Source organism: Ambystoma mexicanum, chromosome 4q, assembly GCF_040938575.1.
Source record: "Ambystoma mexicanum isolate Mex_15411 chromosome 4q, UKY_AmexF1_1, whole genome shotgun sequence".
Lineage (NCBI taxonomy): Eukaryota > Metazoa > Chordata > Amphibia > Caudata > Ambystomatidae > Ambystoma > Ambystoma mexicanum.
The window spans coordinates 132,624,403-132,650,156 of record NC_090928.1 but is presented as its reverse complement, the minus strand read 5'-3'; the positions used below and the strand labels follow the sequence as shown (position 1 = coordinate 132,650,156).

The 25,754-nt window shown below is 46.8% G+C and overlaps 1 protein-coding gene across 2 annotated transcripts in view; it reads right to left on the bottom strand.

The window, feature by feature from the left end:
• The window catches only part of MAP3K5 (mitogen-activated protein kinase kinase kinase 5), a 1,851,596-nt gene that overhangs the window by 649,265 nt on the left and 1,176,577 nt on the right, over positions 1-25,754 (bottom strand). For both annotated transcript variants that reach the window (XM_069607656.1, XM_069607657.1), the window contains exon 13: positions 6,075-6,170. In XM_069607656.1, coding sequence (XP_069463757.1) covers positions 6,075-6,170 — 96 coding nt within the window. The remainder of the gene's footprint in view (positions 1-6,074; positions 6,171-25,754) is intronic.

Here is a 25,754-nt window from a genome sequence, read left to right as displayed (position 1 = left end):
TTAACTAAGAGATCAATTGATACATTAGCATTCGCAAGCGTGTCATAAATGCATTGCAACCATTTTCTAGCAAACATATTATTGGACAATAACAAATAAGATATCGTCTTCAAGACAGTATTAGAATTATTGCACATAAGAACTTCCTGAAAAGTGCACATAGGTGCCAGTGGTACTGCACAGTGAGAGAAATGAAACCCAGTTCATAACGGATCCAAACAACTGTCATTCCTTGGGGAAGATTCAATATCTTTCTCCAGAAAGATGCTTCTAGTTTATCAAGAAAGTGTTCATCCACTAATTCCAACGCTTCCATTGCATATAACAAAACTGGCGTACATTTTTGCGTATAATAAATCTAAGCAGGCATGATCGAAAATTTTTCATACTTCCTCAATATAATTTTCGTTTGGGATATTGCTGTTTGTAGATTTAGTTGCAATTGATCTAAATGTATTTGATTGTGTTGGCTCATATCAATGGTGATTCCTAGATAGACATATTGATTTACAACATCAATTCTGACGTTTTGTAAAGACCATTCCATTACATTGCGTGTTCTTTTTGGGACGTACATCACAATTTTGGTCTTTCCCAAGTTTTTACTCAGTTGATTGATCTGAATATACTGGGCAAGAAGAGTTAGTGAAGTTTGTAGGCCCACCAGACTTTTAGAGCAAAGGACCAAATCATCTGCATAAAGTAATGCTGCTATGGGCTTACCATTCAATTTCAGGGCATCTGTTTGATTAACGAAGACTTCTTTAATGTCGTGCACAAAGAAGCTGAACACTGCTGACGCTAGTATGCATCCCTGTTTCAATCTTTTCATAGTCTGAATTGCTGGAGAGAGTAAGCCTTCTGCATTAAATCTGATCTGTATGGAGGTGTTGGAGCGAAAAGCAAGGATAATGTCCTTAAGTGTGTTTGGACAATTTTCTTTCGAGAGTGTGGTCATTAACAGTGATCTAGAGACCAAATCGAATGTGGCATTAAAGTCGATGAAGGCCAAGTAAAGAAGTGATTTGCTGGTTCGTGCTTGGCTCTTGATGGCACTTATGCATGTTAGGTTGATGGAGGTGCCCAGACCCGGTATGAACCCCGTTTCATTCGGGTCTCGCTTCTCATCTGAATTTGTCCACGAGTTAAAGTTTCTAAGCACTAGTCTGGCAAAAATCTTGCCTGGAGCGTCGAACAGTGCAATTGGTCGATAATTGCTGGGTTGAGATCGATCACCCTTCTTGAAAATAGGTACAACAATGGAGGTGCACCAGGAATCTGGTAACCTTCTAGTATGTATGATGTTTCTAAAAATTCTTTCAAGTATTGCCGCCCAAGCTATTGGATTTGCCGTAAACATGGCGTTGTTTAAACCATCTGGTCCAGCCGCTCTTGATCCACTAGAGCGTTTTATTAACTCTTCGATATCAGTTTGTGAGAAGATTAGGTCCCATTTAGCCGCTTCAGGTGAATGATAGTTTATTAATTAGGGGCTCGAGTCACTGTAAAGTTTAGAAAAGTGATGAACCGTTGCCACTCCATTACTCAGTTTATTTGACTATGATTTTGTTTGTCATATTGAGCATTATTGAGTAGCAACCAAATTTCAGCTGTGCTTTTGTTGGCGATGGACTGCAACACACAAGCGCTGTCTTTCTGAAAGAGGATTGAGGCTCTAGCATGAGTCCAATTCCTAAACTTGGTTTTAACTTTTCTCAAAGCTTGGAGTTGTAGTTCCTGTGGAAGTAACTTAAAGGCTCTTCTTTCTCTTCTTAATTCGAACATGCTATCTTTCACTTCTTGATCGAAAAGATGATGGGAAAAGGCGTGCTGATCATTTTTCCTGAAGATTGTCCTGTATTTATTCATGATGTTTACATATGAGATGTTATTCTGATCTAGCTTGACTAATTCATTTCCAAGAGTATATGGGTTCTTATCAGTCCATCTGAATCTTGTCCTTGCGTTATTGACCAGCACACTTTGCATCATTCGTCTAAGATAAGCAATAGGTTGCTTACCAAAGCAAGGCCAGGTTAACATAAGCAAATGATGATCGCTGTTGATTTGTTCTACGATCATAAACTTGGAAGCTATGTTGAATACATTTTCATCAACATAGATATAGTCAGTAATGTTGCCAAAATCTCCACGATGCCAGGTGTTTCTCAGTGGTATATCTCCTGGAAGAGAACCATTGGTTACTCTAAGGTTTCGATCAGCCATGAACTGAATCCATCTATTTACTTGTGCCGATTGATGCTTATTTTTATTTGAGATGCAATGGAGATTGATGTCTCCTACTATAATAGTTGCCGAGATGTCTATAGAGGCTAAAATCAGGTCAAGTAAGGAGGACAGTGCTTCAAAGAATGAATCATCTGAGATACCAACAGGATTTATGTACATATTTATTAATGCTAAAGACAAATGTTGGAAGTTAATTCTAACCAACTGAAGAAACGCATTCGGTGCAGCCCAGGGCTTGATGGTAAATCCACTGCTCAGTTTAACTGCTATTAATAATCCAGATGTTGGTCTACCCTTAGCTGCTTTGATAGCTGGTACCAAGGAAACTTTGTGATTGTTCCAAAGAGGAGTGTCCCTCAGCCACGTTTCTTGTAAGGCAATGACATCATAATCCTCCAAGCAGTTATCTTTTTCAATCTGAAGGTGGTTGTGTCCACGGGTATTCCATGAGGCCAGGGGGATAATCTGAGATGGATTGTTTAATTGTTATGTACTCTGGTTCACTGCAGTGACTTGCACTGATTTTTGGTAGATTTGTGGCACATATTTTGGGAGCTGATGTGCTTCGGGTTCTAACTGTCCTTTTGCATGCGGGTCTTGAGCAATTATGAAACCTAATTTGAAAATCTCCATCTTTGCTTTCCATAGGGCGTTTAGCACAACTCTCAAGGGTAGCCATGAACAGATGATTGCAAGATCCTCGTCGTTCAAGAATTCAATTTGATCAATGTCAGCTGAGGATAAGTCTTCTAGTTCGGGAATATCTCCGAAGATGTTTAAGACACTTGTCCTGCACAGATCAAACATGGGATATGGAGCTGCAAGACATTTCATAATGAGCGAGTATCTTTTTTCCGTCATTGTTACCATTGGTTCTTTGCTGTTTGCTTTAATTGAATTATTTCTTAACTTATTCTTGGAGTGTTGGTTGTTATAACTCGAGGCATATTCACTTTCTTCCTTGCGAGGATTCGTGTTATGCCACTCTTCATGGCCAAGTTGGTGTTTATGCAAAATACTGTCTGTAAGGAGAGACCTGGCTGCAAGGATGGTTGAACACAAATACCTTTATTCAGGATACAAAAAAGTTTTCTGCTTCATCAAATAAAAAGTTCAAACAAGGATTCTTTCTTCCTTCTGTAGTAAGGGTGAGGCTTTCTGTACGTATAGCTAGTCCTCGAAAGCCCACAGCGCCTCTGTTGCTTCTTCTCTCTCGGATACCTGCAAGGGAATGAAGAAGACACCCCCAGTCCGTTATTAGTGTCCACCTTATATAGGGGCTGGAAAGTTGTGAACCAATCTGGGAGGTTTTCTTTAGATGGTCTATAAAGGTTCCCATAAACCCCACCCCCTTCTTTTCGTAATGAAGGTTGCCTCCGTGCCTCGCTTGCCAAGCCCGGGTAGCGGAGAAGAACGCTGGTCTCCACGTGGGTCGGCATTGCCGCAGCTGTGGGGCCGCTGAAACGAGATATGGAAGGTGAGTGTTGGCGGGTAGCTCCGTACCCCGATATCGCCACGCTTCTACCTGTTGACTCTTTCGCCTGCCCTGGGAACGGAACTGCTCGAAGGTATTCTAGCGGCTGCTGGGAAATATTAACGGACTGATTGAAGTCACCTCGCTTACATGCCATTATATTCCTTGGGTAGAGGGGAGCGGGTATGGCCGGGATGCTTCCATTCAGGTCTTCTGACTCGTGGCCCTCTGTCGCCTGTGACCATGTTAGTGCCTGACTGTTTCGTTCAACCTTCTTCTCTGGTCTTTGCTTTGTTCCTTCCCTTTGGCTTGCTACTGCTGGTATTCCTATGTTCCGTTCACACTGTCATTTTTCGATCTCATGGTATTATTCTGATGGAAGACTTCGGAATCGCTCTTAGGTTACATTTTTCGAAAATAGGCATCTAAGCACGATTTTATAGACATCTCAATATGTGCTTGCTCTTGTATCACGTCTCTAGAGGCTTGACTGGAATGATGTTTGGTCATGTCTTCATTGGACGTAACGGTGAAATCAACTCGTCTCTCACTCGAGAAATCACATTTATGTTCCGGGCGTGATTTATTTGACATGGACTGTAATTTGTTCGGATATGACTCACTGATTTCAACGATTAAGGCCTGTGTCGCCACTTGTTGAGTTGGCCTTGAGTTAGCACCGCAAGTGATATACTGTTGTTGATCTGGAGTGGCAGTTCCTCTTGGTTGTTGTTGATTCATGTAGGCATCAAGCGCTTCGTGTTGAGATGCTACTCGTTGGTCCAGTTGTTGCTCCTTCCTCCTAGCAAGTTGATCTTGTATAAGATCTTGAATCACTTTTAGAGGGAGGTGGTTTCGATGATCGAATTGATCAGATATAGGTTGTGCATGATGCATTTCAGGATGGCTGCAGTTTTCAGAATTTGTTTTGGGATCGCACGATGAAAACTGCCTCCTGACCTGACATGCTGCGAGTGGGGTCGCACTGGCCATCGCTGCCGACATTGGATTTGAAAGAAAACTTTCCTGTGTTGCCAGACTCTTTAAATAAGCTGCAACTTCAGTCGTAATGTCTGGCCTCCGTTGTTCGAGAAAGTGTGCAGGCCTCTTTCTCGTGTGAAAGTCTTGTCATCAAAAATAACTTCTTGAGTTCACTACCCAGGATGGGGATGAGTGCTATTGCACACACAATTGTTTTGTTTTTATAAAAATAGCAGAGACTGCAGTGTCAAGGACACAGTTATATTGGTACAAGGCTATGGATAAAGACGTACCACGATCATTGTCCAAGAGATTTTGGAATTATTGGAGGATGCCAATTTTCCATGGTTTAAGTGTTTGAAAAATTGGTTTTTACAGTTTACAGCTTGGTTTTAACAGCGTAATCTTCCAGACGGGTGACCTTTCCTGCAGTTTATTGTCAAAAAGGGCTTCATTCATTGTAAAGGAGCAACTAGGTTGCGCACATTAATCGGTTATCTAGGGCTCAAAGATACATCATCAGAAAACCCCTGCCCAGAGGGAATTGTGCATCGAAGCGTGCTGGCATAAGCTGTGCATGTTCCTTCAACTACAGGTCAAATGCTTGACCGTGGCTAACCAAATCTGCAGCTGGAGCTCTCCAGCTCAGGAGGCACACCAATGCTTGTGATGCACTCTCACAAGGAAGATATTTAACCTCTCTATGGAAATTTGTGAATCGGGTGGCTCTAACCAATGTGCTTAGGGTGGGGTGGGGTTTGGTCATTGAGGTATTGGAACCAATACACTATTCGGATATAGATGCTTTCTAGTGGGACATCCTGCATTTTAAATGGCGCTTGGGAAAAAAGCTGAAGCTATCTGGCCCATAGTATGAGGCATTGCCCGCTTGCTTGCCCAAGTTGAAGACTTATTAAGGTAGTCCCCAAGGTACAGAAGGAAGTAAAATCTGTGGGGACATATGTTAATAGTTTTTATCTTTGAGCTGGGCCAGTATGAATATTTGGCCACAGGTTGCATTAAATATTGATGTGCTGCAAGGTTTTTAACCATTGATTAGTTTAAGACCATTCAGTGTACATTGCAGTTTAATCGCCTCAGCGTTGGTAGTTGCATGTGTGTTAGTACTTTCAGTGGGGATTTGCTACGAAATGTATTGTATTTTATTCTGTGAATATGTATTGGAAAAGCTATGAAAAAATGCCCCAGTAAACTTGATTTGGTAATAATGAACGCGACTAACAAGGAAGCCGAAATGCCACAAACCACAGAGCCTCTGAACAGGTACAATGTGAAAAAACAACTTTGTGCATCCACAAATAGGTTTTCTTTTTGGCTCGTAGGGGCAATACAAAAAAACAGTACCTACTTTTTGCAGTGGAGCTCTGTGCAGAAGTATATCTGGAAATCGTCCGAGTTGTGCAGCACATACAAAAAGCAACACCTCTCTTCGAACTTAGAAATACTGAAACAAGAAAAAATATGTCCAGGTCATCAGGCAGTACGAGTGCTTTATTGGGTATTCAAGCGAAAGAAAACCAACATTGTTTAGTGAAAAGGAAAGCACACCGCTCCCTATAGCTGCCGAATGCCAGCATGCTCAGAGGTAGCCTATAAAGTATGGCATGATGCTGCTATAAAGCACAAGGGACTAATGTTCACAATGCTCGCAAGTTTCCTGTGGCTATGAGTGAGAAGGCCATCCAGTCCTATGTTTGGTTTGAAACTACATTTCCCAGAATCCGAAGCGGAAAAATAGGACAGGGTGGCTTTCTCACGCATGTCACTGGACATTTGAGAGCCCTGTGTTCATCTCTTCTATCAATCTATAGCCCATCACAACGTTTTTTTTTTTAAATTGTCTTTTTTAGCATGTTCATACAACCAAACCAACACACGATCAATATGCCATTAATCGTGTACATCACATATGCTTCAGAATTCCCCCTCAAGCTCACCAAAGAACTACCCCACCAACTGCATGTGTAATGATCAGCTTATATTTATTCTGTCACACTTTCCCTAGTTCTATCAAGCTTTTCCTGGGTTGCGCCCTCACTTCCATTCTGATGAAACAAAGACACTGTCAGGGCAATCCATTGGAGAAAGTCTGTTCCACTAGTGCTCTCTCCCACACACCCGTTTCTGCCGTTGTCCATTCCTTATGGTCTTCCCCACCATATGTCTATGTTGGGCTCCTTAGTGGCTTTCCAATGTATGGCAATGCTCCGCTTAACTAATCTATAGATCAGGTTTTTAATCTTTACAAGGGACTTTTGCTTCGTGTTTTTCTGAACAGACCTAGCATACACGCTTCCGGGGACTGGATATGCAGAGTAATACCCCCATGGGCTACCTTACTGGCCAGCTTCCTCCAAAACCCCTGGACCACCCAGCAGTCCCAAAACATGTGTATTAATCCCACATTTTCTTCATTTCATTTGGCACATGCCTGCTTGCTTGCACCTTCAAATGTTGCTGTTACAGCCGGTGTCAAATATGCCCTTTGTGTGATGTAAAGTTGGATTAGCTGTAGCCTGGCGTTTCTAGAGACCTTCTTGTGATATAGGGTTATGTTTTGCCATCCCTTGTCGTCAAACTTCTCCCCAACTCTTCCTCCCATTTTTCCTTACATTTTAAATGAGTTCTCGAGGCACGATCTATCAATACCCCATACATTCTGGAGATGGCGTTTCTCCCCTCAGGATATTTATAAGCGTTTCTGTGTCTTCACATTCTATAGTCTCCTGTGAGACGACCGGCCACCTGCATTTAATTGTACTTATCATAGCCCTGTGTAGCAGGAACTGCCCTTCCTGTATATTCGTGGCTTCTCTCAGTTCTGATAAATTCAGTAACCTGTTTTCACTTCTCAAATCTCTTATCGTCGCGATCTCGCAGGTCTCCCAATTTACCCTCACTCTCGTCCTATAGCCGTGCTGCTCTGCCATTTACCGCAGCTAAGGGGGTCTGAGGCGATATCAGGTCTCCGAGTCCCATGGTTCTACAGGTCCTCCTCCATAACTGTATTCCTATTTGCACTAAGTGTGAGTGGCTATATTGTTCCCTTGGGGAAGTCCAGATTAGATCCCTGAGAAACAGTCTTTTCAGCGCTGGTTGTAGCAGAATCGTATCTTCTGTAGGGTCATCTGCCAGCCATTGTACTATGTTCTGTAGTTGGCACGCCAGATAGTATAAATCAAAATTCAGAATGTTCAATCCCCCCTGCGTGTGGGGCCATGTAAAATATGAAGTGCCACTTGCTGTCTATCCCGCTGCCATAGGAAACTTCTACACACCTTGTCTAGTTCTCTGAACATTTTTCTGGGGATATTATATGGGACATTCCCAAAACAGTGCATCAGCCTCGGCAATGCCTCCATTTTTAACAGTGCTGCTCTCCCCGCCATTGCCAGGGGTAGCCTACTCCAAAACTCCATTGACTTAACTAAGTCCCCCTTCGCCCAGACTGTGTTATTTTCATGTTCACACTTAAGATCATGATGTATTTTCAGCCCTAAATACCTGAAAGAGTCCTTACTCCATGGTAAGGGCGTAACCAGCAGCTCAGATTCACTTAGAGTCGCCATGCCCACTAGCGGGAAAAGACAGGACTCTCCCCTATTGATTCAGATCCCTGTCAATGTACCAAAGTTATCCAACACCTCCTACACACATGGCAAGTTTACATCTAGGTTATTCAGGTATAGCAACATATCATCAGCATACATGGACACAATGTGCCGCACACTGTCTATTTCAATGCCTACGTCACTGTATTCCTGTCTCAGATAAGCTGCAATGGGTTCAGCTGCTAAGATGTAGAACAGAAGGGACCGCGCACACCACTGTCTGGTTCCTTTCTGCAATTCCCAATTAGCAGAAAACGTGGAGTTCTGACCCTCGCCATAGGTTGGGTATAGATCAATTTCTCCCATTTCATATAGCGCGGTCCTACTCCCATCTTTACCATATTAGCATATAACCAATCCCAGTGTACAGAGTCGAACGCCTTTGTGGCATCCAGTGAGTATTAGCCAGGCAGTGCCATGAGCATCTTACGATCCTGATTTAGTAGGGACAATGGACTATACGAGCCCCGGTCTTTCTTCCTTGCTTGCTTGGTTTTACGAGTGGGATTCTAACAGCCTCACACATACTGTCCGGGAGGATTCCCAATTCATATGCTTCATTGTATACCTTGGCTAGCAGTGGGCGCCAACATATCCACATAAGCCTTGTAGAATTCTCCTGTGAGTCCGTCCGTGCGTGCCTGGCGCTTTACGTGAGGGCATTGATCTTATGGTGGCCTTAACTTCCTCAGGGGTTTCCCTTTGCTGTTCATTTAGTCTCGGCATGGTAATAAGGTCTAAGGTGTCACTTATCTCCTCATCTCTCTCTCGTGGTGGGTTAGTGTACAGTTCCTTGTAATATATGTTCTTCCAGTCTTATCTTTATAGAGCCAGGCCAGCATTCGCCCTGGTTCGTCACCTTGTGAGTAACTTCTTTCAAGATATTTTGCATAACTGAACGTTCCCAGCCTTTCACATTGCTTCATACACGCCTGCCTCAATGTGATTTCCTCCTCTACCTGTTCCCCTCTGACTTCCCCATTCCGCTCCAGTTCCAGCAGTTTCCTTTCTATCTCCTGTAAATCTTTATTGATGGCTTTCTGCACCCCCCCCTGATGTGGCCATCATCTCTCCTCTGATCACCACCTTATATCTCTCCCAAATAGTACCCACATGTTTTAAACTACCCTCATTTACCTCTATGAAATCAACCAAGCTTTTTCTTATATGTTCCTTAAACGCTTTGGCCTGCAAAGCTTCACTTCTCAATCTCCAAGTGGGAATGGGCGACCTAGGTGCCAACATCCTCCATAACACTGACAGAGGGGCATAATCCGACAGTATTATGCCTGATATTCAGCCTCTGTAAATTCCCACCCGTCTTCCTCTCCGGTGAATAAGTAATCAAGCCTTTTATGGACTCTGTGAGGGGCTGAATAATATGAGAATTCTCTGCCATCTCTGTTTCGTGACCTCCATATGTTTACCAGCTGAAAATGGTCCAGGAGTGTGTTCAAGACCTTGGCCGATGGGGCTGTTCTTTCATGCTTTGCATCAGACCTATCCTTCAGTGGGTTTAGGGTGCAGTTGAAATCTCTGCCCCATATCACTACGCCTACCCTGTATGGGTCCAGCCATGCATACAGCGATCGGAAAAAGACAGTGGTGTCATGATTAGGGGCATAGGTGTTCACTATGCATACCTTCCAAATTCTCAATCAAACCATGTAATACAGCCATCCTCCCCTCGTTGTCAGCTTTAATATTCAGTACTTTGAATGGGACAGCAGGATTCACCCACATCAGGACTTCCCTCACTTACGTGGAGTAAGAGGAGCCCATCATCACCCCCGCCATCTCCCCATGTGCTGGCCAACTTTTTATATTTCAGTGCATTCAAGTGTGTTTCCTGCAGTAGCTCTATTCCAACTTTTTACTGTCCTTAATATGTGAACACCCTTTGACGCTTGGCATACTTATTAGGACCTCAGACATTCCAGGTCATAATTCTCACCCCATCAGCCATCAAGTACTAATACCCAACAGTCTAGTTGGACCTTTGGACCTTCCTTCAATCCGACCGGGATAGTGTTTATCGTATAATCGTTATTTACAGGCGTCCCCCTCCTTTGCCTCCCCCCTCCCTTGTTCCCATTCACCCACCCTACCCCTCCGCCCAACATATAACAAACTTATCTTACCTGTAACTGTCCAGCAATGCTGTGCATGCTTAGACTCATCCCGCTTCTTCTCCGCGAACCCCCAATCAAATCTGGGGCTCCTGGTGACCAACGAATGGGTAAAAATTGTACCCTACAAAAAGAATAAGGGGTAGTAGGTGATCTCCATTCTCGTGTCCAGTTCTATTGCCCTGCAAACGACACATCATGCAATTGCAGGGTTATATCACACTTCCTGTCTCTTATTTCACAGTGGTTCAGCTTGGCAACTCCCTTAGTGTCACATTGTTCCAATTGTCCAGTCGTCCGTCGCTGTCCCTGAGCTTCCTGTTAAACATCTTCTCCAGTGCTCACTCCTCAAGTGGTGGGACCTTAGCATTGTCTATTCACTCTTGTTCGTCGGATGGCGTCTCGAAGAACAAGGCTTGCCTATTGTGGAGTACCTTCAACTTGGCTGAGTAGATGAGCATATATTTGATCCCCGCATTTTCTCCTTTTCGCGGAAATGAATTGTGCACAGCTTTTTTGTACCTGGAAGGTATAGTCTGGGTATATGACTAGCTTTTTGGAGGCTATCTGTACGTCGCCTCCATTCCTGGAGAATGCTACGATCTCTGTCCTTATCGTTGAGGACTTTCGCTATAATGGGCCTCGGCAGAGCTCCTGGTGGCAGCCTCCTGACCAAGGAGCAGTGAGCTAGTTCTATAGTGAATCCCTCGGTCAGGTTCCCAGCACCCTGCTCTTGCAGCAGCAGGTTTTCTTTGCAATTGGTGGAGTCGGTTCCCTCAGTTCCTTCCGGTAGGCCCACTATCCTTATGTTGTTACGCTGTTGCGCCGTTCCCTCAGCATCTTCCGCTCTGTCTTCCAACAACTTCACCTTTCGCCGCAACATATCCACTTCTTCGGACATTTGTTTGCTCTCTGTGGTGCTCTCTTGCACCTGTGCTTCCAGTTTGCATGTGTGCTCTGCCAGCCACCGCACATCTTGCCACAACAGGCCCACGTCTATCATGACTTCATCAATTTTGGATTCAATAGTGTCCTGAGATGCAGTGATTGCCTTTAGGATCTGCTGGTGTTCCTAGTCTGCAGCTTCATCGTGGCCCTTGGTCTGTGTCTTTTCATTAGGGTTGTTTACGTCATCAGCAGCACCCTCTGGGTTCTTTGCAAAGGCTTCCATGATGGTCCGTTTTCCCTTTCCTTTGTTGCCTTTACCTGCCATCCCTTCTGTCGAGCCTGGCCCTAACTCACTCCCAGGTCTTTTCTGAGATTGTGGCCTTCCAGTGTTCGCTCGCCAGTGCCCGCTCCAGAGGCTTATGTAACTTCTCTTGTTCTCCTTGACCACCGTCCCCACTGTCACCCTGCTGGTCGCCAGTATTGTGTTGTAATTTAGGGCCAGGCCTTCGAGTCCACCATTCACTTGGGGCTTCAGACGTGTATATACTGCATTGCTCTTCTCGGGGTTCCTCACGATAGCTCACAGATCCCCTCACCTTCGTACTTTGCTGCAAGTCTCAGTCTCCAGCACTCTTCGGTGCCTGAAGTAATGCATTTAGGCAGTGTTGGCCCAACTGGGCTCGTGATCCCAAAGCGGTGCGTGCGCCTGCCTCTCACACCCCGCTGTGCTCCCTAGAGTGGGTTGCAACCAGTGGAGGCTGTCATAATGTGCTTCAATCCCACAGGGTTCACAAGGTGTAGCATATGCACTGGCTTTACCACCCCTTCTGTGCCAGGCTTTCGGGCCGTCCCTAGACCCCTTTCCTCACCGCATCAGTACATAGTGCCCAGCAACGTGTCACGCTCCCAGCATGCGTCCCAGGCTCTCCAGGTCACTCCTTCACCATCACCACCTCGGCGCCAACAGCCGACTTTTGTCCAACCACTCCGAGTACTGGATAGCACCTCCTTGTTTCCAATGTGCCTGTGGAGTGGTTATACTTTGGGGGTATGCCCTACTCAGGAGGACCCTGCCCCTCCTCACCAGCTTATTTCCACTGTGCACCCTGTTGAGTCCTTCTGTAATCGCACCTCCTTGGAACAGATTGTCCAGCTACTGTTTGCCACGGAGTCTGCACCTCCCAATCTGGATCCAGGCTGGGGAAGGCTTGGAGGGTCGGGCGGCAAGTCCAGAGTTGTTTTTCAATATGCCTGCTGAACTGCAGCTGCTGCCTGAAGGCCCCTTCCCCCTATGCCACAGGGACAATCTGCTTCGTTTTGGCGTGTAGCCCCAGTGCCACTTTGTTATGAAGGCTAGTGCTTATCCTGCACATCGGCTCTGTGGTCAGTGTCCAGTCGGGCACAGCAATATTTCACCGCTGGCCCGCCGCCCTGTCGGATCTTAATGGAGACCCCCCCCAATCAGGAGTCTCTGCAGTAATGTAATATGGAGTTTCACTCCTTAGTCCTCCTGTCAGTTATTGTGTGCCTTGTTATGTGAAGCAGGGCTGTAGCACTGTGTCCTTCTTTCCCTGGCCTGGACAGATTCGGTCCACGTAGCTGGAGTGGGCCTAGGCCATGCAGTCACATAGTTCTGGCACGTTGCAGGCAGCAGAGCCCTCAGTTGTGATTTCGGAGGCAGGCACTCCCCCTCTCGCTCTGCCTGTCTTCCTTGAGCCTCGTCTACCGTCTCTGCCTTGTGCCCGTGGCTCTGCATAGGTTTCTCACTGGCGTCAGTTTGTTGCCAACCGCCTCCTCAGCACTACGCTTGTAGGCTGCTCCGCTTCGGAGTGTCTCTCCAGCCGGCACTGTCTGTCCTTCATACAGCACCCCATGCAGGGCGTCCACGCTGGGTATCTTTATTGGCTCTCACTTGCAGTTTCCCTCACGCGAGTGAGCCGCCAGCCACTCTCTGCTCCCTCTGAAATGCGGCTGAGCTTCCCTTTATACCGGGCTCCCACAGATATTGTATATCGTTTTTGATACAGTGTCAATGCATATTCTCCTCTGCCATGTCAGCCCTGTGCCTCTGCTTCCAGCCAGTAGCGCACACTGCCTCAGCAGCTCTCTGCTTCCCATCCAGCCTCCTACGATTTCATCGATTCCCTTCGTTCTGTAGCGCTGGCCATTTTGTTTCAATTTCTAGTCACTGGATACAAGCTTGCGTTCGTCGTGTAGCCAGCGTTCCGCTGTCATCAGGCACCAGCTTTTGCTTAAATATGCTCCGAGCCTTCACACATTCGACCGTTTTTCATGAACCCAACGTGCTGAATATTTTTACTGTCCATAATCCTTGTTCCCTGCCCCACATGATAAGATCATACATGTTGGATACTCAATAGTAAGTACAAGGAAACCCATTCCCAAAAGGGTCCGCTCGCTCTGCTGCCACAGTGCCTGCTGCTTCATTTGCTTCCTGCTGTAGGGTAAACTGCTTCATTCTGTTTACCGCAGCCTGCGGCAGTCAGGAGAGGAGCGTTCCTCGCTCCAAGGACTCTCTGTTGCTCGCCAGCCACTGGAGTACAAGTTACCTTGGGGAAAGCTTTTCACATTAATGCTTCCCGCCGCACAACCTCTGCATACAAGGCCATAAGGGGTCAAGCTTTCTGGAACAATGCTTCCCACCATGCAACCTCTGCATACAGGGTCATTAAAAGGCAGAGAGCCTCACAAAACAGGCATTTGCTCTACAAATGGCAGTGGCTCTGGCATCTCTGCTTTCCTCCATTTTCTGCTGCCACTGCAACGTGGAGTCACGACAATTACTCCACCTTCTACTTCTCCTAAGGGCCTGCACCTGAGGGGGACCTTGATATTAGCAGGCCCTCAAATGTGGGTCCTTAGATTCACTAGATTGCTCCTCTTCAGTGCCTCTGAATTCCTCTTCCTCGTCCGAGTACTTTGGGCATTGTGTCCCCAATGGTCAAATTATCCTTTTCTTCCCCAGTTTAAAGCTTACACTAAGCCATTAAGATTGTGGGGTCTCTGGGTAAGTTATTGATTGGATTTTCCCATTTCTTCTGACCTGATCTCCTCCCCGCCCCAATGTGATCTTCCCACAGAACACCACCCCCAGGGTCAGGTTCAGGAAGCATCTGCCTTTCCCTGGCCACATACGAAGGGTTCCTGTCCGAGATTTCTGCAGGAATCATCTCTGACTCATCACATCTAGGAAAGGACTCTGTATTCAGTCGTGTCAGGAAAGACCATTTTATGGGTATTTCCCCCATCAGTTATATCCAGTTGTCATCAAATCTGCTTCTCTCCAATTCGATGGGCCTTCTTGCTTCTCGGTTTTCGTAAAACATCCTCTCTTTCCGGTTTGAACATAAATAACCAGAAAACTCCACCCATGCAGCACCATTCGACACAGCATTTTGGGTTGGACAGAGCCTGTTAGAGGTTAATTATCTTAACTTTCTCACATCCAAAAGGGCCCTCATCACTGCTTCCGTTGGCACAGTGAATGTTAATGCAGCATTAAGGGGATGCTGTCACGATCCATGCCCAACCCCCTCAGGTATAACATCCCCCTGGCAGCAGTGGGGCTAAAGCCCCTCACACTGGCCCCAATGGCCTTAAAACTCTCAGAAACATACATGGTGTCAGTCCTGGCGCCTTTGGCGCCAGGCTCATCATCAGGAATAAAGCAATACCAGTTTTGGACCTTAATCCAACATGGACCGCCTATTACACAGCTCAGTTCTTTAGAACCAAGCCATGCGGTCTAGTGTTTTGAGTGTGGCTGGGCCTGGAACTACTTGGCCTGAAACTACTTTACCTGGGCTATTTAAACCACACCCAAACAGCAGAACATGCTTTGCGTTATTCTGCACTCCTGCAGCGTAACGCTCACTGTGTCCAGCTCCTGCTCATCTGCTTCTCCGGCGGCCCAATCCTGAAGCCCAAGATCTGGATTCCATTAATAACCTGAAAGAACAAGAACAGCATTAGCGAGCAAGAACACTTACCTGTGAAGTAACCGGTCTTGAATCCATCCTGCGATTCGCTTACCTCGCCCATCTCTGGAGAAGAAACAAGGACAGCATTAATACCAATTCTTACCTGGGCAAGCAGCGAGTCCTGGCAGCACCCTGTGCTTCTCTTACCTCGCCCACCTTCGGGTTTCAGCGCTACCTGCAAGGGAGAAGGAACAAGGTCAGCATTAACAAAGCACTTACCTGGGCAAGCAGCGCTTCGATCGCTCATCACTCCGGAACATCACTGCAACCTGTACAAAGAAGGGAAGAGAACACAGGTTAGCAATTAACACCAATAAACAGAGCAGCACTCCGCGCATCAATAATTCACTGTGGTCTTCGCCATCGGCGCGGCAACTCCGAGATCGCAACCATCCCTGTGAAAACAAAAAGAGACATTGTTAGGGAACAGCGTAGTGGAGCAAGACGCCTAGTGGAGCAAGACGCTGAGAAGACGGAGGGAAATAAAGACAGAATAAAGACGGAAAAGACATTATCACCCACCTGGAAGACAGCAAGCAAAGCCGGAGTCACTGCCGGTCTGGACTCGACATAAGGGCACATGGACCAGTAAAGCATCTAGGTCCACGGAACGCCCGCACCAACCACACGCCCCTGCACAGTGACACAGGACGGAGAGTTCAACGCACAAAAACCTAAGATGAGCAATAACCCCAAGGGAGGGGATTTGGACCTGAGGGAGGTGGGAGTCCACCCATCACAGAACCAGTATCTTAACCCTCCATTCTCCTGTTATAGGCGCTACACAACGTCTGGCACATAACCAAGCAGAGAGGGGTCTGGGATAGCGCTTAGACCTCCATCCAGTATCGTGTGGCGCCCCCGTGGATACCAGGTGAGCGAAACAGATGCTCCTCCTTTACTAGCGGAAAAAACTATTCAACTGGACTATTCATTTATCAAATAAATCTCTTTATGGACCTGTGCAGCTGAATTCAGAATATTCTATGGAAACTGATGATATTTATCTTTCTGCTTAGTTATACATAATGAATCTATTAAAACATGCAAACTATGCATACATGGTACAGTATGTATTTTTTTATGGGTAGGATTCCTGTTTTATGCTGAATCCAAATCTATATTCAGTTCCCTCACCTGACAAATGGTTCCAAAGTTATACATGTAATGTATTTCTAATGTTCAATTTGAATGCACCCTTTTTGTGCTACACATTTCTAGGCTGCATTTCATGTGTGTGTGGGGGCTAAATCAATATTGAAAGTCCATCTGCTCTTTTGAACCAAGGGCCATGTTCATAGGCAACATAATGGATCAGACACCCATTTCTCATCGGGTCTAATGCTCTCCAAGGTCAAGGGGCCTGTTTGTGGCATCTGTTTCAGAGGATGTTCTTAATGTTAGACCAGACACTGGAATTATTGACTTTCAAATTAGCTTAAAAATGAAAACCACGGTTTTGGGTCTTTCCACGGTAAACTACTTGCATGAAATGATTTTTTAGAAGTTTAGAAACAGGGTCCATTATCTTTGATAAACACAGATGGGCCATTCCTTTTTCTATGCCTTGATCAAAGTGATTTGTAATGGGGACTAGATATTTTTGCTTTATTATAAAGACTGGCCGTCTGAATTAACAAACATGTTGGGTTCAAACTAATTGGATAACTCACAGAAGTGGTATGAGCATTTGCAATATTTAACAAAGAGAAAATGTAAAATTGTGGCCATTTGTAATGGTAATCAAACAACAGTGTGTTCTATCAGCAGATGTGGGAGAATGTATAATACAAATTCAACTTTTTTAAATAACTTGACATTTTGTTTTTTTCCTTAAATCCTCAAGGAACAGTAAAACTCAAACTGCAGAGTTTATCATGGAAGGCATATGCAGTGAGTATATTACAAATATATATTTTCTTTTAATGAGGTGTACAGACATAGCATGCTTTTCATAGAGAGGCATGACTGGAGGATTTTATTTTAGTTTGTCTGTAACATTCAATACTTGCTTTTCAGTGTAGATTAGCCTTCTGACCTTGTATCATTTACCAGAGAGCACTGCATTCAATCGGATAGTACATTACACTGTAAATCCAGCTCGTTTGGCAAAGGCGCCTGTGTTTTTAATCTACTGTGCCAACATTTTGAATTATACGGATGCAAAGGGGCAACAGGAAACATTCTCCTTGTTGCCCTGAATGTTTTATGGGGATGGAAAAGCCATTTTGTGTCCAATACATCACCAACTGACATGCAACTCACAAAGATTCTAATCCGTTAGCTGGTTGATTGAGAACCTCCAGTCTTGGGAGTATGTACAGAATGGTCTGGGACTAGAATGGACCTACACAAAGGTTATAGTTTTACCAAACAAATTCGTTTAAACATATCATTATGCAACAGTCCCTCATAAAGGGCAGTTTACAGATGCCATTTCAACACATTATGCACAAGGGGATTCTCTCCGATGAACTTTACATTTCTGGCAAAATTACTGGAAATACTTTTTACTGGTGGGGGCGCAGAGAGAGCACTTATCTGGAGACATCCCTGGCCATAGTGAATACTGCTGGGATTGAATGGGCAGTGTTTGTACATCACTTGCAGTTCTTGTTGTCGGGGCTCCAGATAAGACTTTGAAAGCGGGGCAGTATTTTAACTCCTACTTGTTGGATTTTGGGGAAAAAAAAGTATGAACAGAAATAAGTAATTCCTAATCCCATCCCATTGGGGGTATTTATATTAGCCAAGTAAAAATAAACGCAAAATACATATTTAATTTTAAATCACTGCGTCATTAAACCTAGTAATTCATGCAAATAAAAGATACAATTTAGCCTTGCTGTTCCTCTTCAGACGAGGGTACCAATGAGACAAAAATTCTACAAGTGGGGACCACAGGGTTCTTGCCAATGATAAACAAAGAAAATGAACCTTGCACCCAATTTCAGGGTCCCCACAAACGTTATGATGTTTGCTTAACTGTATGATTTACTTGTTTTTTTTAATGCTTTGTAAGTTTTAGAAGACAAAACAATACAATACAGTCCTAAAGTGCAAAGAGTGGAACAGAGGAGGTGCAAAGAAATTGGAACTAAGCAATATACCAGCACAGGAGATAAAAACATACAGCAGTCGGTACACTACCCCCACCGCCGATCCCCTTCCGCAACCCCTGCCCCTCAAAACCCAATCCTTCGGTCAGACAACAAACATGGAGCTTCTAAATCAGCTAAAAGTGTTGCAGCATTTGTGGCTCGACAGAGTGCTGGTTATTTGTCACAGAATTCATGTAAAGGGAGCCAGATGCCGATATGCCTTGCAACGCAACTCTGGGCCGCAGCCCCAAACCTTTGTACGGCTGCCACCTGTGAGGTGTCAAAAATGAGAGACGGATACAAAGTTGTAATGTTTTCAACATTAGACATTATATTAAAATAAAAGGGTTTGGATGAATGCCTTTCTGTCCCTATCCTAGAGAGAGTTTCCCTACCCATGAAACCAAAATTAAACATCAGTCTGTGTCTCGTCAAAAGTAGGCAAACTGTCCTTGAGTCGAAAGCATATCTGACCCTCACACACTCAAAATGTACAAGCTAAATGGCTCTACTTTCAATTCAATATAAAAATGTGCAAAATCAAGTAAATAAATGCAACAAAACAATCCTTGTATCCAGGGGATGATTCCCTTCCCCTGACAGTTCAGTTCAAACAATAGTTCCTTAAGAGTGGTAGAAATGTCTCTTTTCCCATTACACTTCTTTAAGATGAAGTGTCTTTTTCAAACAATGGTGGTTTTAAGGATGGCCAAGCATATCTTTTACTGAACAATGTATTAATATATCCTGTTGTACTCTCCTGCCAGGGACCCTTTTCACAATTTATTTTCCTTTCATACAACATATATATATGCCTCCTGGTATACTCTCCTGCCAGGAACCCCCTTAAAAATGTCTTTTCTCTTCACAAACGTTAGACAGATTTCATGGTGTACTCCCCTGCCAGGAATACCCCTCTGGGCCTGGCAGATCCCCTGGTATACTCTTCTGCCAGGTATATTTTCCCCAAAGGCTCACTTGCTTGATGCACTTCTTTCACCAGATCTTCTACTCATCTTTCAGTTCACTTTCTATTTAAGTACGACACAGTTCTATTCCTTCACTGTTTATACTCTAGTGGCTCCAGGTAACACTTGTTCCAATTTACCCATATTGACATCCCTTATGTGGAGACTTGTTCAAGTTCTGATTGCTATCTTCATTGTTAGCATTCATTGGCTTGTGAAAATACTTGTTCCAATCTTCCCTATATTGAATTTTTACATATAAAAATGTATCTAGATATTGCCTTTCAGTTGCTTCATTATAGTACATTTGCTCAGGGGCGTGGCTTGGCGCCGATGGCGAGCGGTAGCTGATCCGCCGAGCTCCGGCCGAGACGCCGTTTCCTGATCCTTTTTCTCCGGCTCGCGTGCGACCCCGACTTCTGAAAAGGAACGAGCGGTTGGGCGAAGCAGCCCTGCACCTGAATAGTTGTTGGGCCCACCAAATTGGACCCCCCTGAGACTCCGGTGGCCCTGAATCGGTTCTCCCCCCCTCCCGTTCTTACTGGATCCAAGATGGCGCCCCGCACAGCATAGCGGTGCCTGCGAGGGGTACCCCCTCCCCCAACGGATTCCAGGGCCCGGCGGGGAGAGGCGGCAGCAAAAGAGAGGCTCCGCTCTTCTAGAGACCACCTCTACGGACCACACCATCACACACGGGGGCAGACCACAGCTCACGGCCCGATATTTGGCCAGGTGAAGGGCCCCACCAGTGATCTCACAAGTGAACTAACTTTTGAGGCCTAAAACACCCGCAACCATCGCCCCAAGATGGCCGCCAAGAACAAGACCAGAGCCGCCACCATGGACTCCTTTGTTTCCACCAGGGCGAAGACCCCCACTCAATCCAAGGCCAGCTCCTCTGAAGTTGCCCAGTCGAGCGAAGAGGTGGCGGCCGATAACCACTCTCAGATACTTGATGCTATAGCCTCGCTAAAGACGCATATAGACTCCAAGATCGACGAATTCAAAGTCGATATTCAACTGATCCGCCAAGACGCTCGCAACTTAACGGAGAGGGTCGCGACCGTTGAACAGTCGGCAGAGGAAGCCTCCACGGCCATCACAGCCATAAAGTCCGAAGTTGTCCTCCTGAAGAGGAAAGTCACCTTTTTGGAGGAAAAGGCGGAGGAGGCCGAAGGTCGGGCCAGACGGAGCAACATCAGGATCCTGGGGGTCCCGGAGGGGAACGAGGGAGTAAATACCACATCCTTCGTCGAAACCCTTCTGCTACAAGAAATAGGGGCCGGCAAATTGACCCAGGGATTCTCTGTCGAAAGGGCCCACAGATCCCTTCAGAGGCGCCCTCCCCCCGGATCGCACCCCAGACCCATAATCGCTAAGATACTGAACTTTCAGGACAGAGAAACTATCTTACGGCGATCCAGGGAGGGGGGCCCCATCGAGCGAGGAGACTCCAAAATCTCCATTTATCCGGACTACACGCAGAAGGTACAAAGAGAGCGGAACTCATTTGTCCCGATAAAAGCCCGGCTCCGACAACTGAACCTAAAATATAGACTACTTTATCCATCGCGCCTAAGGGTTGTCTACAAGGAGAGAGTGGTATTTCTCGAGAACCCAGATGCGGCCAACATGTGGCTTGAGGATAATAACCTGGCGGATGGCAAGGACAACTCACAGACTGAGACCTAACCCCCCAGCGACCCCCATGTAAGAAACATCGCACGTGAGACCGGAATACAGAAGATAATCCAACTACAGTTTTTTCACTTGGAAACGGCCTCGTTCGGCTCTGCCGCCAGGCCCTTGCCCCACCCCCAGCGTAGTATTTACCCGGTCTGGGCACCTGCCTGACCCAGCTCGCGCCCGACTCCCGGATGGGCTCCGACGGCTCGAGAGCGCCTGAGCACCGCGACAATGTTGTAGTTGCTGGGCGCACCAGTTTAAGTTTTGTTGTTAGTTTTATTAGTTGTACAATCTTCATGCCTCTTTTGCCAACGCAGACCGAGATGGGTCTGGGACATGACACCGATGAACGAAATGCAGTGGTATCCCCCCTGCAGCCCACCCGAGCAAGACTAAAGTGGAGTCGGACCCCAGAGTCCCACACCAAATCTGAAACTCGAACCGGATGGCGGCACAGCTTACTGTAATGACCTGGAATGTGCGGGGCATGGGCTCATACCTCAGGCGCAATCGTATACAGTCCTACCTCAGGAGGAAGAAAATCTCCATTGCACTCCTTCAAGAGACTCACCTCACGACGGAGGCCATGTCTAAAATTGCAGACCGATGGGCTGGGACTGTTAGAGGGTCCCCCTACTCTAAATACGCCAGAGGGGTGCTAATATGGATAAGCCCGGACGTCCCCTTCCAGATGGAGGGAAGTGAACAAGATAAAGAAGGGAGATTCACAGCGATTTGGGGCACATTGGAACAAACCCCAGTCTGCTTCATCAACTCTTACTTCCCTCATCACGGGATATCGGCGTACCTCGCCACATTGATAACGAAGCTGACTCGGTACCGGGACCGCACCTTCATATGGGGAGGGGACTTCAACTGTGTTGCTGACACGAGTGCAGACAGATCGCTGCCCCCCCCACGCCCGAGCAGCCTCACATCCGGTGCCTTGAGGGAAACTCTGGAGCAACTCAACTTAGTGGACATCTGGAGGGAACACCATCTGACCGACAGGTCCTACTCCCACTACTCAGCTCCACACGGAGTTCACACAAGAATTGACTATCTGTTCATCAATAAGGAACTTACCCCACACATAGCAACCACAGAATACCTGGGGCGGACGATCTCCGACCACTCCCCACTGACCATGTTATGGCAAATGAGAGGCCCCAGACCCCCGATCCCCATGTGGAGGATGCCGACCGCGGCACTTGCGGACCTCGAGTTCAGGGAAACCCTTGCCGAAAAATTGGAAGAATACTTGGAGAACAACATCGGTTCGGTCCCCTCCTGGGGCACATTATGGGAAGCAATGAAGGTGGTGACCAGAGGCGAAATCATATCGAGAGCCGGCGGAACTCGCAGGCAGTTGCGGAGAACCCTGGAAGCACAGGAAGCTGAGATCTCCCGACTGGAGTCCACATGCGACAACTCTATGGAGACAGAGACCAAGCTGAAGGAAGCCCGCACAGAATGTCAGCAGGCATGGGAAAGACTGGAAAAATTTGATTTCGCCACGCACACCGCCAGATCTCATAAAGAATCGGACAAACCGGGAAGACTACTAGCATGGCTCTGCAAACGGGAACACCCCAAACATCTCCCAGTGGAGATACGGGACGCTAATGGGTCATCCCACTCGACTCAGCTAGGGATCAATGAAGCCTTTGCTAAATTCTACACAGAACTGTATACCCACAAGACCCAGATTCCTGCTGCAGACATCATAGACACACTCGAGGAGATAGAACTTCCCCACATTTCGCTCGAGCAGAGAGAGGAGCTGGAAACCGAGATCACTCTTGAGGACGTTCAAGGGGCAATCAGGTCCCTCTCCAACAACAAAGCCCCTGGCAGTGACGGCCTCCCACCTGAGTTCTATAAAGCGTATGAGTCCATCCTTGCCCCAGTTCTCCACGAGGTCTACCAGGAGGCACACACGGATGGGATTCTCCCCAACACCATGAAGGAAACCATAATAGTCCCCATGCTCAAGCCACACAAATCGCCCACCGACTGTGAGTCCTATCGCCCTCTGGCTATGCTAAACTACGATGCCAAGATCCTCACATCCATATTGGCCCGCAAGCTAGCCAGGGTGGTGGGTTCCATCGTTCACGAAGATCAGAACGGATTCGTTCCTGGGCGCAACACCACTGCTAACCTCCGGAGGTTGCAGCATGTAATGGCCGAAACATATGACAGGGACGAGGACCTGGCGGTGTTGTCGCTCGACGCCATCAAGGCCTTCGACTCCATATACTGGGAGTGGATCAGGGAGGTCCTGAGAAGATTTGGCTTTGGAGGGGGCTTCATCAGGTGGGTTGAGGTCCTCTACAATTCCCCGACGGCGAGAGTAAGAACGGGAAGAGTGGTTTCAGCGGCTTGGGATATACAAAGGGGAACAAGGCAGGGCTGCCCGTTATCACCCATGCTGTACATACTGGGCCTGGAACCGATTGCATTATACTTCAGGCAGCAGCTTTTCGATGCTGGCATTAAGGTGGGCAATGCACACCACATAATATCCTTGTATGCAGACGACGTCCTTCTTTACCTAAGCTCCCCCGGAGTTAACGCGCCAACCGCGTTGGAGATACTGGACAACTATGCGAAGTACTCAGGGATCCGCTTTAGTAGGAATAAGTCCTCTGCCTTCCCCTTGGCGGGCTTACGCAACATTCCGGAAAACAATCTCCCAGAGATAGGAATAAGCTGGCAACTGGTCCAGTTCCGTTATTTGGGGATCAACATAAGCCACACCCCGCTACTCATGCATGAACACAACACCGAGGCCGCCATCACGAGTCTCCGAAGTTCTATAAAGTTTTGGTCCAAGCTCCCATTGGCCATGGTGGGCAGGGCAGCGATTGTCAAGATGATCGTACTCCCCCGATTCCTGTATTTCTTCGTAAACATTTGCCATTACATTAGACCGTCCTTCTTCAAGAAGCTGGAGGCCATCATCAGGGACTTCCTTTGGGGCCCACACAGGCATAAACTGTCGCTGTCCGTCCTCTCTCTCCCACACAAAGAAGGCGGAATAAAGTTACCGGATCTCCAGTTGTACTACCTGGCTGCCCAGCTGAGTCACATAACGAGATGGCTCTCGGATGAGCCTTCAGCAGAGACCGAACTGCTGAGGCAACCCTTGGACAATGTGATCCCCAAGGAGATCCTATGGCACCCTACATGGCAACCCCCGGTCCCCTCCATGGTGATTGACCTGGGAAGAAAGATATGGGCCAGGTCCTGCTGCATCAGGCGAATACGACACCCATACTCTCCGGACAATCCCATCCTAGCAGACACCTGTCGAACGGCTGCAGACATCTCTACGGCAAGGAGGTGGGAAGAGGCCGGCATTTACACATGGAGCGACATGTATGAGGAGGGAGAATTCAGGGATTTCGAATCTCTTAAGGCTGCCGATGGAATTCCCCCGGGCCAGTTCCTCTGGTACCATCGCCTCAAACAAACTGCTAAGAAACAATGGACCGGATGGCCGGAGGAGCCCTCCCCTGACCCTCTGCTACAAGAGATGCATGACCTCTCGGACGGCTGGAGACCTGTCTCCAGGCTTTACAGCAGACTATGTGATAAAACCAACCCTAAATGCGAAGATCTGAGGACAAAATGGGAGGCGGACCTTGAGACCCCGATTTCAGATAAAGAATGGGAAAGAGCGCTGATATTTCCCAAAAAAGTATCCAGGAACACCAGGTTTGGCCAGATCCAATTGAACGTTCTTTACAGGACATACATGACCCCACATAGGGTTGCCTCCTTCAATAAGACATCCTCCCCTGCATGCCCCTGGTGCGGGAATGATAAAGCAGATGTGATTCACATGTTCTGGACCTGCACCAAGGCGATGGCACTGTGGTCCAAGGCCAAACAGACCTGCATGGACGCCGGAATGACAAGATACGAATGGACTCCTGGCGAGTGCCTCCTGGGGACCTACCCCAGACCTAGCAAATCCAAGCACGCTGTTAAATTAATGGACATCTCATGTATCCTGGCTAAAAGAACAATAGCGATGGCCTGGAAGACGCCGTCGGGCCCCAGGCAAGAGAGATGGCTCAAAGAACTCGAGAGATGGACAACAGCTGAAACCAGGGCCTGGCAGGAAGGAATCACGAACAGTGGCGAAACCGAAGGTGGCACTTTGGAATCATGGAAGGCCCTCCTCAGAGACATACGCTTCAGCGCTGACTACAAACCCCCCTGAAGTCCCACACCACTGCATTGACACTGCTCGGATGCCGGCATTGGTGGAACCACCCCTGTGTTTGACCCCTCTTGCTTCCTGAAACTTTGGGTCACTGCCCCTAACCCACCCGTCCACTGTAAGTTTGCTACAACATGAAGACTGTTGTTGATTTGTTTGTTCCCCCCCCCTTGTTTCCCCCTCACCGTCTCCTCCCCAGTTCAAACCAATGTTGATTTCTTGTTGTATTGCACGTTTTTCTTTTCTTTTTTCTATCAAAACCAATAAAATACGTTTTAAAAAAAAAAATAGTACATTTGCTCATGACAACATGTACTCCAACTTTCCCCATATCGCCATTTCATATATAGAGACGTGTGTAAATTCAGTCTGTCGCTTGTTTGATACTTAAAATGAATTCCCAATTGTTT